The sequence below is a fragment of the Lepisosteus oculatus genome, chromosome 5 (genome assembly GCF_040954835.1).
Source record: "Lepisosteus oculatus isolate fLepOcu1 chromosome 5, fLepOcu1.hap2, whole genome shotgun sequence".
Lineage (NCBI taxonomy): Eukaryota > Metazoa > Chordata > Actinopteri > Semionotiformes > Lepisosteidae > Lepisosteus > Lepisosteus oculatus.
The window spans coordinates 52,404,103-52,420,411 of NC_090700.1; the positions used below are offsets into that span (position 1 = coordinate 52,404,103).

Consider the following 16,309-nt stretch of genomic DNA (forward strand, 5'->3'; position numbering starts at 1 on the left):
GCAGCATACAAGCTCTTACTCTCCCTGGTATCTATGATGCATATGATGCATATCTCCTTATTCAAGAGAACTGGAAGGCTGTTCTACATCGTTATTGATTGGGTGTGTGATATCAATAGATATGCAAACAGTGAGCTGACAGCATTCGTGTCTGTGGACCTCAGAACAGTAGGCAGTGGACACACCTCAGAAGGACATTACTGGAAACTGCAGGTAATTTAAACAGTTTAAGAAATGCTTTACACAAAGTGACTTTTATTAATTATCAACATAAACTGGTTCTAGTATAATGTGTGCAACCTTTTTGTCAGTGTTGTTGTTAAAGCCTAGTTTGACACTAGATTTTACAATGAGTTGCACAGAAGTGTTCAGTTCATTTCTGTCTTGGATCCACTTTCTTTTAAGTCTCTTTAGAAAAGCTACAAGCCTACTGGCATAACTCTCTTGCTTGGATTTCTGGGACAGTTTGCTAAAACCTATTTTCCCATTCTTGAAAGTGTTGGATACATTTTGTAATTGAAAGTCTGCAAAATATTTTTTCATGTAAATTTCCATTGGTAAGATATTCTCCTTTTCCATGTCCACTATTATTATTTGAATTCTTGATTGGCAAGAGGTTGTTGACAATTATTTTCCACCTTTCTGATTTCAAAGCTTTAAAAAAATATTGAACAGAAACTCCAGTGTAGTATTAAAGCTGATCATCCATTGAGATATTTGATGTGATTATAAAAATGATATATTTAATAATGAGTTACTTCTTGTAGCATTTCTAGCAATTTCTAGCTCTTTTTATAAAAAGACTGGATGCTTTATGATCCTTTGAATCTAAAAATCAACTTTTCTTCTTTAGTGTTAACAGAAATTGTACTGAAGACACTGTGTCAATGTACATATTGAGAGTTTTTTTATGGGACCTGGACTCTTGATAGCAGGTATTCCAGTTAAATAGGAAGGAAAACATCTGTAAAATCTCAAAACAGAAACCGCATTGAACGCCATCTGTCTCTCTCTGGCGTTACATAGATATTGTTCCTGAAATATTGAACATGGGTAAACACAAAAAGAGACTAATATCTTGGTAATCTGAATATGGACAGATCAATGATGTGGCTTACACAATTTTTTTACATCACTCCTTTCTTTTGTATTTTAGGATTCCTCTGAGATTAGTAAAAGCAGGGGTTGAGAAGAGCTTATTTTCAGCAATATAGGAAAGACTATAATATAGAATAAACCCGCTGAAGGCAGACAACATCCATGGCTTCAGCTTGTGTTGTCTTGGTCTTGTGGGTGGCTGGAATTTGGGAAGCTCTGGAGATGAGCGATGCTGCTACAGCTGTCGGCAGCAGTCAAGAGCAGGGGGCCTCATTTCCATGGCATCAGTACCGTCTTCCACGCACCCTGGTACCTGAGCAGTACTACATCTACATCCACCCAGACCTCAATACGAACACCGTCACTGGTCGGGTGCATATCCTGATGACGGCTTTGAATAGCACGACCTCTGTTGTGCTGAATGGCAAGAATCTGTCCATAACGGAGGCCTTTCTGAAAGAGCTGACCCCACACCACGGCCAGGAAAGCATCTCAGTCCGCGTGCTGGAGTCTGTCCCCAATGAGCAGCTGGCGTTCATCTCCGAGATACCCCTGGCAGCAGGGAGGAAATACCAGCTGTCTATCGCATACAACACCACAATCTCCACCGGCTTCTCTGGGCTCTACAAAGCCTCCTACTGGACAGACAACACAATCCCAAGGTAGGTGCTCCTTAGGCGTGGGATTAACAATGCATCGTTTTTTCTTTATTTGCATGTGTGTAGTATCAGTTCGGTTACAACAGTAGCAGCAGTGGTAGATATGAACAATTCTGCAGTTCCTGGAAAAGGAGCCTAAAGGAATATCCATCACAGAGAAGCCTAGTGAAGTACTGCAGTTGTGTGTTTTATCGTTAGGATTTTAGCTGCCACTCAATTTGAGCCCACCTCTGCCCGGAAGGCTTTCCCCTGCTTTGATGACCCCAGCATGAAGGCTGTGTTTTCGATTGTCGTTGTGCGGGACTATAATAACAAGGCCATCTCCAACATGCCCAAGGTAAGGAAGGCCTCCTGATTCATTGTCCACATATCTGTGATTATGAGACTTTAGTGGTTCCATTTCATGGGTTCTCCTGCCTTCCCTGAAATTATTTGGTTTGCGTTTGGTAAAATACACTTTTTTGGTCCCAGTAAAAGTGCTGGCTCCGTGCTCAGAGTTCCATAGTCCGTCCGTGGCAAGGTAACGCCCTTAGCCAGCTTGGACTCTGAGTTCCACCAGGATTGGCTGGTTCTGAGCCATCCTCAAAGTTGCCAGGCAGCTTGCACTTGAGAGACACAGTAAAAGACGCACTTCATCTCCAAGTGGTGTTCTAGTGATGGATGGCACTGAAAGAAGGACACCACACAGGGCCTCCTTCTGCCCGTGAGTTGCAGGTAAGCCCAGCTCATCAGCAGCTGGCAATGGCAAGTGAGGAGGGCATGCAAAAACAAAAAACTTGATTTCTAAAACAAATGTCATATTTGTACCCCTTTCTCATGAACTCTAGATGACAGACCCATACAGGAGAAGCCAGGGCCTTTCTCCGGTCGCTCAAACTGGCAGATGAAAAGGGAAAGTGCCAGTTGTGAAAGCACGTACTATATCTGTGAGACGCGATAGCAGATTTAAACAATTTATATGAGAAAAAATAGCTAACTAAACCATTTTAGCTTCAATTCAATTCAATTTATTTTTATATATGGTTTATGTTTATTCAGGTGAAGACAAAGCCGAGGGCTGATGGACTGCTTGAAGATCATTTCCTCCACAGTGTGAGGATGAGCAGCTATTTGGTCGCCTTCGTCATCAGTGACTTTACATCCAACGGCACAAAATCAAAATATGGCACTAGGGTAAATTCTTCAATCAAATTACTATTTAACATATAAAAATGCGTCTAATCAAATATTTCCAGATGTGTAACATGGGCAGTGGTTGTCTGTAACCAGCTGCACAAAGCAACTGAAGCTGAACTTTTTCTTTCTTTTCTTTAAGTGCTCTATGAATTTGGAGGTGTTACAATTCATTTTAACATATTGAATCGATGTCATTGGAAAACCAGTACCAGTGCTTAAGATGCCCTGTAAAACCAGGAGCCACCTTAAACTGGTGCTTAGGACATCCACTTATAAGATAGTGGAGAAAAACAGACCTTCGGTGATGGGGAAAGGTGGAGAATGACGTGGTCTTGGCTTCATACCTGATCCGAACCTCACAAATATTTGTAACACTAATTCCTTGTGTCCCATAAATCTGATGGTAATTCTATAATTTTACCATGTTTCAAAATGTGACATCGTTTTGTCGAAAACTGGCAAGCATGGAAGTTTTTACTCATGTAAAATCATGTACAATCAAGTTTGGATACCACATGCTGTGCTTGCTGCAGAGTGTTGATGTTAACCGATGATGCTCAGGGCCGATGTTTAGCTGTGCTGTGTTTGCCAGGTGTCCGTCTACGCCCCCCCCAATCAGATCGACCAGACCTCCTATGCTCTCGATGTTGCGGTGAAGATCCTGGAATTTTTTGAAGAATACTTCCAGATTCGATACCCTCTTCCCAAAATTGGTATGGAGTTACTTAGCATTCTCAAAAAAAAAGAGATACACAAAGGAATACCTGATCTGTTCAGATTAATTTGTGGATTGCTTCTCTCACCCCTGTGGAAATCTGTCTCTGTCATGTTACATGGAAAGATGTTTTACTCTGTTCCTTGCTCTTCCCTGTGTTCAGACTTGGTGGCCATTCCTGAATTTGAATCTGGAGCCATGGAGAACTGGGGTCTGGTCACCTTCCGCGAGACCAGCCTGCTGTATGACCCCATGACCTCCAGCGAGAAGAACAGGCTGTGGATCATGCTGGTCACGGCCCACGAGTTCGCTCACCAGGCAGGTGTCTCACGTCTCTCTTTCCACACACGACACGAAGTGAAAAGCAGCAAGTAAAGCCTCACTCCATGCTGTTTCGGCTGTGAAGCCTTCTTGAAGTGTCACAGTGCCGAAACCTAGTGTTTCTTTTCTTTACCACAGCATGGAATGATCCTTTACCTGGTCTCCTTTGCAGCCTATGCATGCTGACGCAGCTGCCTACCATCAGTAGTCATCTCTAGCAGTCATCTTGAGTAGTCCTCAGACGAAGCATCAGTAGTCATCTCTAGCAGTCATCTTGAGTAGTCCTCAGACGAAGCATCAGTAGTCATCTCTAGCATGATGAACTGAGAACACCAGATTAATTTGGTAATATTGCCATTATGTGTTGGATCTCAGCAATTGTCTGGAATTTATGGTGGATCTTGAAAGAACTGGAATGCACGAAATTTACTTAAGTACCACTGCAAAAGAAAAATAAGACGCCATTGGTTCTGTTTTGTCTGGATGTGTCAATCACTTTTGAGAAACTGTTTCAGTAGAAAACAATGCAGATGCATCGTGGCTCCTGCTATTAACTGAGAGCTGATCTTGTTAAAACACTTGTTTCCAGTGGTTTGGAAATCTGGTCACCATGCAGTGGTGGAATGACTTGTGGCTGAATGAAGGTTTTGGAAATTATATGCAGTTCATCGCTGCAGACAAACTGGAGCCAAGCTGGTGTGTGGTGAGTGAGGAACATCTTGAGAATTGGTGGCTCAAAAAGTATTCTTCTGTTTCTGCTTTCCCTGAAAAAGAATCCATGCATGGAGTTTGCAATATTGAATACTTCCAATAAATAAATACTACAGTAATCATTTTTTTGCATCCTGTTGATTTTTTACAAAGGACTATGAAATAGATACATGCCTTGTACATACACAACATAACCCCTTTACTTCCAGCTGTGTTCATGTTTCTAAGCAAACTATTTCTTAACCTACAGTACATTATTATGTTTGATATCACGTGACAGTATTGGTTAAACTACCTATACATTTGGGTTAAGACAGAATCCTATTTATTTTAGATGGGATGTTGTCGTGCTCTTTAATCTGAGCATATCTCCACTTAATGGTGGTAACACTGAGATGAAAATCTAGTTCTGTGATATTTGCCAGATCCAAATGTGTGCTGTGTGTTTCAGGAAGACCAGCTGCTCATTGTGAACGTCTACAGAGCTCTGGAGAGGGACTCCTTTAGCTCCTCTCACCCCATCTCTCTGCCAGTGAAGAACTCCCAGCAGATTAGGCAGATGTTTGATATTGTCTCCTACTGCAAGGTTAGAAAGAAATGAGAACAAATTTGATGTGATAAAAAAATGGAACATTTCTAGAAACATTTCTTACATGTGTATACTAATCACTGCTGTGGTTACATGAAAGAAGGGTCCCAGGATTCCTGCAGTATATTCTTGTTGTTCTTTGTTGATCTTGGGTTCTCTGAAATCTGATATTAATGTAATTCCTCTAATTGTATTTATTCATAGTACATTTACTGACAATGAATATAGCACAGCTAACACTTAAATATGCAGTCTAAAACTGGCAATAATCATATCTTTGTGAAAATTATGCAACATATATTTAATTATCCAGACTAACCTACAGAGACTTATACCTCATCGGTTCTACTGTAGAATCACAAACAATATCTGCAAAACTTTAACATCCAGAGCACAAGAGAGTTAAATAACTCATACATGGTAGTGATACTGTGTGAATCAATGTTGGAGCCCATTTTAAATTGGGAATGTCCCGGTAACAGTCCTTATCTCTGACCACTGCATCATCTAGCCTACTACATACTGTACAGGGCCACCTGCCCAGTGTGATACAGTGCATCTTCTTGTATTTCCTGCATTGTGTATATCTCACTAGAGTAAACACCCTCTCTACTGTCTCTGCAGGGTGCCAGTATTTTGAGAATGATCCAGAGCTATCTGAATGAGACGGTATTTACTGCTGGGATTCGAGCCTATTTGAAGCAGCACAGTTACAGCAATGCACAGCAGGATGACCTCTGGAGCGCACTGACAAAGGTATAGACAGCCCTCTTCAAGGGCTGGGGAGGCGAAACCTGGTACTTTCTAATCATTCTGGTAATCCTTCACTGCAGGCGTGCTCCAGCTCTAGCACTCTTAATGGCACAATAACTCTACCCGTAAATTACAGACTACTCATCCAGTAGTGTACCGGGTACCAGTTCAGCAAATGTTCACTGACATACAGTAGATGCCTTCATGGTTGCATCTTTTCACTCTCACTTTTCCCTCTGTCTTTGTGGAATATTGCAGTAGGATCTTTTTTCCGAAAATGCAATGAAAAAAAACATATACTTAGTATAGGCCGTTACCTGTCATAGATCATAAGTAGTAATTATTAGATCATTCTGTTAATATGTTCATTTTGGTGGAACACATTTCTGTTCACTTTGGTCAGATCTGCTATACTATAGTTGAAACAAGTCCTGGGCAGGTATTCACACACCAGGGCTAGCAGATTGTGTCTAGAACAGCAGTCAAACGCAGGGAAGTCTTCTTTTCAGAGCGCTCTGGAGCACAACAGGAGAGTGAATGTAAAAGCTATAATGGATACCTGGACGAAACAAAAAGGCTACCCTGTGGTGTCCGTGCAAGTCTCCGGACAGAAAGTGAAACTGCAGCAGGATATTTTCACTCTATATCCCCAGAATGGAACAGGGTAAGGGTGAAAAAAACTCTGTGTCTCCATTTCACCTTCTTCTCCTTTCCATGTTGTGTATGCCCCTGTCTGAACTGTCCATGTCTCCTCCCCTTCTCCTCTCCACTATGATTTTAATTTCTTTGATTATTTGATTCAGTAATCACTGATTACTGTGCGTGGAAGTCCCCTGTTTATAGTCACTACTTGTTAGTCATCTCTGAGGTGCTGCTGCAGTCCTCATTCACTGTGATCAACACAAACTCACCCGGTCCCAGCCGTGCTCATCCTGCTGGGCATTTCTACCTGAAGAATCTCCTCTACAGTCTGCTTCGGTCAGAGACCACACTCGGATTCTTTATTTTCCTCCTAAATCGTTATTTATTTTTCACCTTTGCTTTGAGGTTCCTGTGGCAGATTCCATTTACGTTTTATTCAAGCACCTCATCATCTGCCACCACCTACCTAATGAAGAAGAAAGAAGGTAATTTCTTATTCTTTGTAAGGAAATTACTACTCAATAAGTTGCAAAGGAACAAGTAATAGGTTTATTTCATGCTTAAAAGAGAAGAATGAAAACACAACGTTTCGGCCATGGAGCCTTCTTCAGGTGTGAGAAAGACAGGGCAGTAGGCAAAGGTAATGCAGCGGGAGAACAAAAGCTTGGAGAGAGGAGGAGCGAGAGGCGATAACAGGGGACAGAAAGAGAGGCCAATCAGGAGGTGTGAAGTCAGGATAGGTGAAGAGAGGTGTGAAATGAAACCTACAATGAATAGAGAGAATTTAGAAGAAAAGTAGTCTGTCGTTAAGAGAAGGGGGAAGGTGTGATCCTAGCTGCAGGATAATTGTGGTTTCTGTAGTCTTTCTGATGTATGAGTTCAGAAAACCGTTTTTGAGAACACAGATGGGGAGATTAGAGTGGTCATGGCCACCAGAGGTGAAATGAGAAACAACAGGCTTGGAGAAATCTTTAATCTTCACAGCCCTAACATGTTCTCTGAAGCGGTCTCCCGAGTCTCCTTCCTGTTTCTCCAATGTAGATGGCTGGGCATTTCCTGCAAGAGCTACAGTAAATAAGGTTGCTGGAGGTACAAGATGCCATCTGGGTTATCTGGGATTGTCCTGAGGGGCCTTGAAAATGATGTGGTGTTAGATGTGTACTTGCAGGTGATGCAGCGAGCTCTGTTGCAAGGGAAAGTACCTGGTGTGGATGATGGTTGAGGGTGGTCAAGGGAGCTGTGAACAAGAAGGTTACACAGATTAGGGGGTTGGCGATATGAGATGATGGGGTGATCAGAAAAGAGGGGCCCAATGGAGGGATCATCCTTTAGGATGAAAAAGTTGTTGTTAATAGTCCTGGGGATAGAAAGTGTGTTGGGGTGGTAGAGAAGCACCAAAGGTACCTTGTTAAAGGCACAGTGAAGTGTAGTAAAGCACAGTGAAATCACAATCCATGCATTGTGAGACACTGGGAGGAAGAGTGAAGTGTGAGATTAACCAATCCATCGCAAAGCAAAGGAAGGACTTGTGACAAAAACAAAGCAACCGAAAACATACCTTGCAGACTGACAATGGATTATGTTTCATATGGCACTATTATTGAGAAGTCACCCATTTGTATCCCATTCTTATTACTTCAGTGCCCTAAGAGGAGAATGGATCCAGTGCCTCTCTCCCCAATCACAAATATGGGAATAAACATGAACTCTGTGTTTTCTAAAGAGAAGAAACACCCAATGCAGTAGACTTCGTGCTCTTTATGAATTAAACATCCACACATGCAGTAAGTTTAAAATGGCTGAGATTAGCCAGTAAGGGGGAGTTACACTGAGCAGGGCCCTCCAGCACAGAAAGCAACAGGACAGCCTAGTTTGCAATGCTGTGTCCCAGGCTCCTGCCCCAGGAAATGCCCCAAATCCAGTGATTCCTTTCAACAGCCCATTAGCATACAAAGCAGGGCCAGACAGAGTCTGCTGATTCCAGAATAGTTAAAGGCCAACTGCATCCCCAATTTCTCAGACCAGTTAATAAATCTCGGTAACAAAATCAATTCATTGATGCCATAGAAAAAAAATTACAAATTGCGAATTAAGCGCAAAATTGTGAACTTTGTGAAAGTACTGTAAGTCGCCATATTCACATTCAAGTTCCCACGAATTGCCATGTGAAGCAGCCCTTCCTGCCCACTAGTCATTGCAGTGAATAATGGCATGTGATGTACGAGTGTATAAATACAGGTTGTGCAGCAGACATGTTCCAATATGATCTGCATGCAGAGTTAACAAGTAAGTAGTATTTGTCGGCAAAACCATCTCAAAACCGAAAGCAATTTTTCTATCAGATTAAAAGAGATGTGTTCACAAGCCGACTTGTTTGCAATGCACAAGTCACTGGAAGTTTTGTTGCCTCATTCTGAATCGCAGAACAAGGCGCTGTGCACACCTGGCAACTTTATTTATTTTGTGGTGTAAATAGGAGGTTTTACAAGTAACCCCTTTAAGTCATTGGCTCCCTGGGCATCATTTTGATTTTGGCTTTCCTCTCTTTATACAAACTTGAGTCTGATTTATAATAGAGATCTATACAGTATACTGTATATCAGTGATTTTCCTTTCTAGTTAGGTATATTGATAGACAGATACACAATGGTATATTTTGGCTCCCTATTAAACCCCCCACTGGGTCACAACACTCCAGATGAATTTCAGACTCACTCACGTTGTCCTCTGCCTCACAGAGCTCATCAGTCTCCCTCACGAAGTGGCCTGGATCAAAGCCAATGTCAATTCCACCGGCTTCTACAGGGTGTCCTACGACCTGCCCACCCTGCACGCCCTCGTCAGACAGCTGCAGGAGCGTCACACAGTGTTCAGCCGGATCGACAGAGCCAGTCTGATTGATGATGCCTTTCACCTTGCCAGGTACCGAGCTGGGAGACAGGGCCTGGCTTGGCTCTGGGAGACAGGCTGTTGTGCTCTCACATCGACAGAGTGCTTTACGAGCATGGTCACCACTCACATATCGTTTTAAGCATTATTGTTGTTTGAGTCTGACCTGAATGACATAAACGGATTGCATTCCTCTCTTATGTATGATATATCACACACAAATCTCGCACTGTATTGGGAAAGTTACCCATGCAATTTGGGATAGAATATGGTTAAAACAGTTCATGCTTTTATTGAATACAAAAAGAACACATTCAAGTTATGGAGAGTTGCAAGCATTTTTTGATTGCTAATTTAAAAGGTCTTACAAAGTTTTTTTTTTCCAAAGACCGACATGGCAGACCTCTCAGCTGTGCCTGACGGTTCGGTCGGCTTGTAAAATGACATTTCTGCCTCTTACAGCCAGGGGTCGCTGCAGTACAGCGAATCATTCGCCCTCAGCCTATACCTCAAGCATGAAGAGGAGTACTTGCCCATACGGATGTTCGTCTCTCACATGGGAAAGATTATGAGTAAATTATCTTTCGGCAGACAGAGATGTGTTTTCCACTTGATCAAGGTGAAAAGCACGGTTTTTTACCTTTATTTTCACATACAATTTAAAAAACATTGATTATACGCCAAAAAATAATATTCTCCACAACAACACACATGGAATTGAAATTCTAAATGCGCAGAAATATATGCAAGTTTGTCGGATACACTCATCTTGTGCAGTAGAACGGGTTATCCAGTGTGATTTAATATGGCCCATTTTCCCCGTCAAAAATAACCCTGCGCTCTGACCCCAAGCTTCTCCATGTATCTCATGGAGAGCAAGTTGGGGTACGCGAAAAGACAGATCCCTCATATAATAAATTGTATATGGCCAATAAAGTGATCAAAATACGAAAGAAAAGCACAAGTGAATAATTCAATTTTTAATGACTAAATCATTTGCGAAACATTTTGAATTAAGGGTAACAACGGCAAATAAAAAATGACTGCATTTAAAAAGGCACTGGAATTTCAGACAGTATATATAGAGAGAAATATAAAACCTCTCACTAGATTTCAGCACATTTCCGCTTTCGGGGAGTGTTAGCGGAGTGAGCTGGCCGGGCCGCGGTGCTGCGGTCTCACTGTGCGGAGCTGTCTGTCTCTGTGCTCCTGTCTGGCAGACTCACCTGTGGGACGTGCTGGAGAGGCAGATCCGGGCGCGGAGCTTCGACGACAGCGGCTCCCTGCCGCAGCAGGACCTGCGGGTGCTGCTGCTGTCCCTCGCCAGCGGGATGCCCTCGCTGCCCGTGAGGCAGCGGGCACAGAACATCTTCCACAGCTGGATGGCAAACGACGGGAAGATCCCGTAAGGGGGCTGGGAGAGTGGGGCGGAAAGCGGGGGTCGCGGGACACGTAGCGCTTGGGGTTTGGAGAGGGCCTGGAGGGACCCCTGCTTGGGCTGCACACGACGCGTGTAGCATTCCCACCTCTCACGTGTGTTTTACTCCATTGGCGGATACTGCATGTACTGCGTGTGTCCATAGAAGTTGCATTTTATAGCTTCTTGATTAACGTGAAGAATAAGGCTCAAGGCGGTAGCCTGAGAATAGAAAATGATATCAACTATCACAGATTTTTTAATCTAAAAAACATTATTTATTTCGGTCACTCTTTATTAAAGTATTTTTACCTTGCTCGTGTGCGATGCAAGTTCAGTTCTCGAGTTAGTGCTAAGAACACCCACGCTTCTCAAGGAGAAGTTTATACGTCAAACTGAATTGCAAAGCTGACAAGTCCCCTACTGTACCTTTTCAAAACCATTAGAAAGAATCGTGAAACCCGCCCCAAATGACTGAATGAGACATCAGAAATAAGACGGTACAGAAGGCTACTGCAGTGAACCAGGTAGTCCAGGGGTGAGGACGTGTTTCAAGTGTATAGGAACCGTGCACGGTTTTGTGGCGGCAAATTAGATTATGCAAATCTCCAGTGGTCATCTGCTGCCTTTTAATGTTCCGTGGACCTGCGTGCTGCGCTGTCCTGCTGTGGGACTCGTCTGTGATGCTGTGGGTGCTGTCGCAGGCTGCCCAGGACCCTGCGAGGTCTGATTTTCCGTGAGGGTGTCCGGAGAGGCGGGCACAGGGAGTGGATGTTCGTGCTGCAGAAGTACCTGCGCAGCGTCTCCAGCACGGAGAAAGCGCTCCTCCTGGCGGCTCTCTCCAGTACCAGGAATCTGAAGAAGAAAATCTGGCAAGTGCCCGTGCTTTTCACAATCACAATTCACAATAATGTTAGCTAAGGTTGATTTAATTCTACAAGATTTGAAAGATTTGTTTAAAAAAATCTATACTGATTAACAGATATGTAGCATTCTTACACTTGATTGAACGAGGTCATTAATCCTAAAATAGCTTCTCTGTTTCATTTTGTACATGAAGGGATGGGTATGTAAAGAATATTCTCAGAGAACACAAGATGATTTAAATTATTCACACCTTAATTGTCATGCAGTGTATTTGTTTTCACACAGTTTAAATGGATATATATGGTACTTTGTATATCTTGTACTGGAGCTGTTCCTCTGTTGTGCATAATTACTAAGCTGTGTCTCCATGTATTCCATGCAAACCCCTCAGAGTGACTGCAAACCCTCACTTGTTTCAGGCTGTTGAATGCTGCGCTGCAGAACCAAGCCATAAAGACGCAGGACTTTATCATCTTAGTCAGCCGGATGGCGGGCAGTCTTTGGAGCAATGAGCTGGTGTGGAGGTTTGTGCGGAGTCACTGGGAGGAGCTGGTGGAGAAGTACGTTCCCTACTTATTTCTCATTGAAGACAGGTGGTCACACACTCTCAGGGGCTGGAGGTAGACAGTTGCACCAGGCTTAACAGCATGCCACGCCTGTAAAATGTTACTGAATTTAAAAAGAACTGTTTCCTTTGTTTTTCTTCTACAATCAAGAATCAGTATGACATTCTATGAACAAACCCATCCCATTTAAAGTGGACTACTGTGCTATTCATTAGATTGTATTCCTACAGTTAACTATCCACCTTGCTGCTGCAGTTGGTGTTGGTGGACCAGTAGGTGGCGGTCTCCAATTGGTGATCCTCACCAATGCCCCCAGTATGGTGACTAGGGACACTGCTGCAGGAGCTACTGTCATTTGGACAAAACATTAAACTGACTATTTGATCACAAAGGACCTCGTATCATTTGTACAGTGGCCCAAAGGTGCAAAACAAAAACAAAAAAGAGCGCACAAAGAGATGTTTTTGTGAATTTTCTCAAATCTCAAAGCACCACGACAGTAGGATGTTCATGTCATGGGAGCCGGGTCAGACTCCCGTGAAATGCGTTGTTAAAGACCCTATCCGAGATGGTATAATCCGGAAGTGACTGGAGGAGGACATCAGGGAAGACACAGCAGGATCTGGCTGGGTAGAAACACAGGGGGTGGTGACGACGGTGATCTGGTGCATGGGGGGAGCGCAGGCCAACGAGTCCAACAGGAAGTCCAGTGGGGGGAATCAGGGAGCGGTCCAAGGTCCAGGTGCCGGGAGATCCATCCGAGACGAACACAGGGAACTAGGAATAGGGATAGTTAAAACCTTGACAGGACAAGGCGCTCCGAGCCCCGGACTCAGTAGGTCAGGACGTCTGGGGAAAAGGCCCTGCCCTCAGACTGCTCCTGAGCCCGGTGGATAGGCAGGCCTTCAGACGTCCGTCTTCCAAAGCTGAGCCCAGAACTACGGAGACGCCGCGCTTGAATAGGGAAAAGGGAATAAGACGCAACTGGGACAAATAAACCTGGGAACACAACGAAAAAAGGTAGGGGCGCTCTCTAGAGGAGGGATGACAACAGTGACAGTTCTGTTCGTTTTGTGGAGGGTAGCTTGGTGAGAACTTCATTTTGCCCACATTGTGGCAAATCTGTAGGATTTTTGCAAATCAAGGAGACATCAGATAAGACTGCTCCACATTTTGCATTAGTTTCGCTGTAAAAATACATATTGCAAAGCTATAGCTACATATTTTTCTCTAATGTCAGCTTACATGTTTTGCTTCAAGTGTTGTTAATGGAGACAGCCTTGGCAGCTTTGACTCAGTAAAGGAGCAGTTCAGCGAGGGCTATATATATACAGTGATTGATCATAGATTTTCTATAAACATTTTACAGTTTTGTAAAAATCCTATAGATCTGCTGCAATGTGGGCAAAACGAATAGTTTACAGCAAGCTGCCCTCCGCAAACCCGACAGAACATCCTACTCTTGTGGTGTTTCTTAAGATTTTACAAAAATTCAAAAACGTCCCACTCCACTCAGTGCTGCCCTGTCACCTAACAAGAGATGTCTTGTCCGTTGTAAAAATCTATTTCCCTTTTGAACACATTTTTGTTTGTGCAGTGTTGTTTTTTGTGTGTACACTCTTTTTTGCTTTTGTTGTTTTTTTGTTTATGCACTCATTTTTGGTTTTGTGCTTTGCACTTGTGGGCCACCGTTCCTGTGTCCATTAATTTGACACACAAATTCCCATGTAAAGATTACAGAGTGGTGGTTTGATCTTATTTGCTCTGTTCTCCCTCTCAGGTTTTCTTTAGGCTCCTCATATTTGTCCCACATCGTCAATTCTGTTATATCAAGATTCAGCTCTACAGAGAAGTACAATGAGGTAAGTACAGTCAAGTTATTATTTTCAGGCAGGACTTCCTTTACCACTTGTCCCTTCAAGCTAATCTGATTTTTTGCCTTTGTGTTTCCTAATTAAACACAAAAAGAGTTCAATTAAACATTTGTGTTTAATTGAACATGTCTAAACATGTTTAATTTAACTCTTTTTTTGACTGACAATTACATTTTAAAATGTAAGGCATTGTACTATTGACTATTTTATAATAACTCACATAATTTAAAAACACTCTCACTACTTAAATCTGATTTAGGTTAGGTGTTGAAAATCACAACCCAGTAAAAAAACTGTGGCGAAGAGTGTGTGTATGTCAGGGGAACGGTTTCTCTCTTTGATGAAATGCATTGGACATATGACATATACAGATTCTTAGTGTCATTATTTTTAATTGCAGTAGACTAAATGTCTGCTAACTCTTTGTTCCTTCAGAAACTATACATTTTTTTTTGTTATAGGTGTATAACTTTTTTGTGTCTCAGAAGAAACTTGGACATCTTGCCTTTGTCGAACAAAGCCTAGAAATCATCAGATTGAACATGATGTGGCTGAAGAGGAACACAGGCCCAATCAAGGCTTGGCTGCAAAAAAAGTATTCCCATAGCTATGTGACTTACAGGTACTGCAGAAACAGGACCACCTATCGCTATGTCTGGGGAGGAATGATACAGATTCATTACTAACTCACAGGGAAAGGAGATAATGGTTTAGAAGTACATACTGTATGAAATTAATCATGGTTTTAAAAATTCATTCTATACATTCTATTTATAATTAATCAACAGTATGTGAAATTGATAATTGAAAAAATATGTAAAGATATAACAATAAAATCGCATACTGCTGTTCTGAGGGCAGCTTGATACATATTTGTTGTAGATTAAAGATAAGGGTAAAATGGGTTTATAGGGAGATATTAATTTACCAGGGTTTTAAAACTGGTTGAAAAGGACAGTTTATTTAGAATATGAGTTCTATAGAGCATGCTTTTGGAAAATTTCAGAAACATGAAAACTCCCAATGTTTACTTTAACTGCAATAAAGGTATCAAATGGATTGAGCCAGCAAAAATAAGAGTGAAGTATATTATTTATAATACAGGTGTATCAATGTGTTTGGATGTATAAGTGTTGCATTCAGAATAAAATAATTACTACTCTTTTCTTCTGGACTTGTTGAAAACAATTGATATACTTAATCAAAGAGTGCTTTACACTTTTTCTGATACCTGTAAGTGGTGCACTAACAGGGTTTAAATTATACATCATTAGAGACGTTAAATCTTGTGCAGCACCTGAGCTGCAGACAATGAGCTAAATAACAAAGGGCCAGTGTTTTAGCAGACTGTCTTCCCGGTTCAGTGAAGAGTTCAGTTGCAGGAGGTCAGACATTAACTGTTGTGCACAGAACAGGAGATGAGTTCTTTACAAGAGCTCTTCTTTCCTTATCGGGCTTGGTAAATGGTGTACATGCAAAGCAGCATGGAGCTCACTGATACATCACAACTCTTGGAATACACACTCCTAGTTCCCTGCAAGGACATTACAGCAGATGATAATAACAGAGCAGAGGGGGCCTTCTCTCTGTTGTCCTTCTTTGACCGTTAGTAGTATACAGACCTAAAGAGCATATTATTTTCCTGAAAAGTTCCCAGGACGTCGGTTTCAAGAAAATGACTGGGAATCTTGCTCCAGACACTAACTTTCAGTTCTAAAAAGTACCTGTTCTCAGTCCTAAATTTACTTCCTCACAATTTCCAGTGAACCTTCTGTTCTTTTTGTTTTTGGCTGTTGAGCATAAAATAAACCATTAGGATGACTGTCAATATGTTAAAGATTTTTTTTATTTTTTACTTATATGAAATCCCCTCTCCTTTAACATACCTGTGTATTCCCTTTAGCCCTGAATTTATTCTGGCTGCTCTTTGAATGTTTTCTAGGGCAGCAATGTCAATAATCAGAAGTGGACTCATTAGTGCACTGTGTAACCTTACTTTGATGGAACCTCTGCACTTTTCAGTATATTATAG

General features: G+C 42.1%; 1 protein-coding gene across 1 annotated transcript; it reads left to right on the forward strand.

The window, feature by feature from the left end:
* Positions 1-129: 129 nt before the first annotated feature.
* On the forward strand, positions 130-15,443 carry LOC102687009 (endoplasmic reticulum aminopeptidase 1-like). Its single transcript, XM_015343430.2, has 18 exons — positions 130-213; positions 1,157-1,760; positions 1,956-2,094; positions 2,796-2,930; positions 3,526-3,646; positions 3,812-3,966; positions 4,559-4,672; positions 5,132-5,266; positions 5,894-6,025; positions 6,532-6,686; positions 7,070-7,149; positions 9,403-9,586; positions 10,016-10,172; positions 10,774-10,958; positions 11,675-11,842; positions 12,257-12,397; positions 14,184-14,265; positions 14,739-15,443. Exons 2-18 carry the CDS (start codon positions 1,261-1,263, stop codon positions 14,961-14,963), a joined length of 2,808 nt encoding a protein of 935 aa, XP_015198916.2. The 5' UTR covers positions 130-213; positions 1,157-1,260; the 3' UTR covers positions 14,964-15,443.
* The last annotated feature ends 866 nt before the right edge of the window (positions 15,444-16,309 follow it).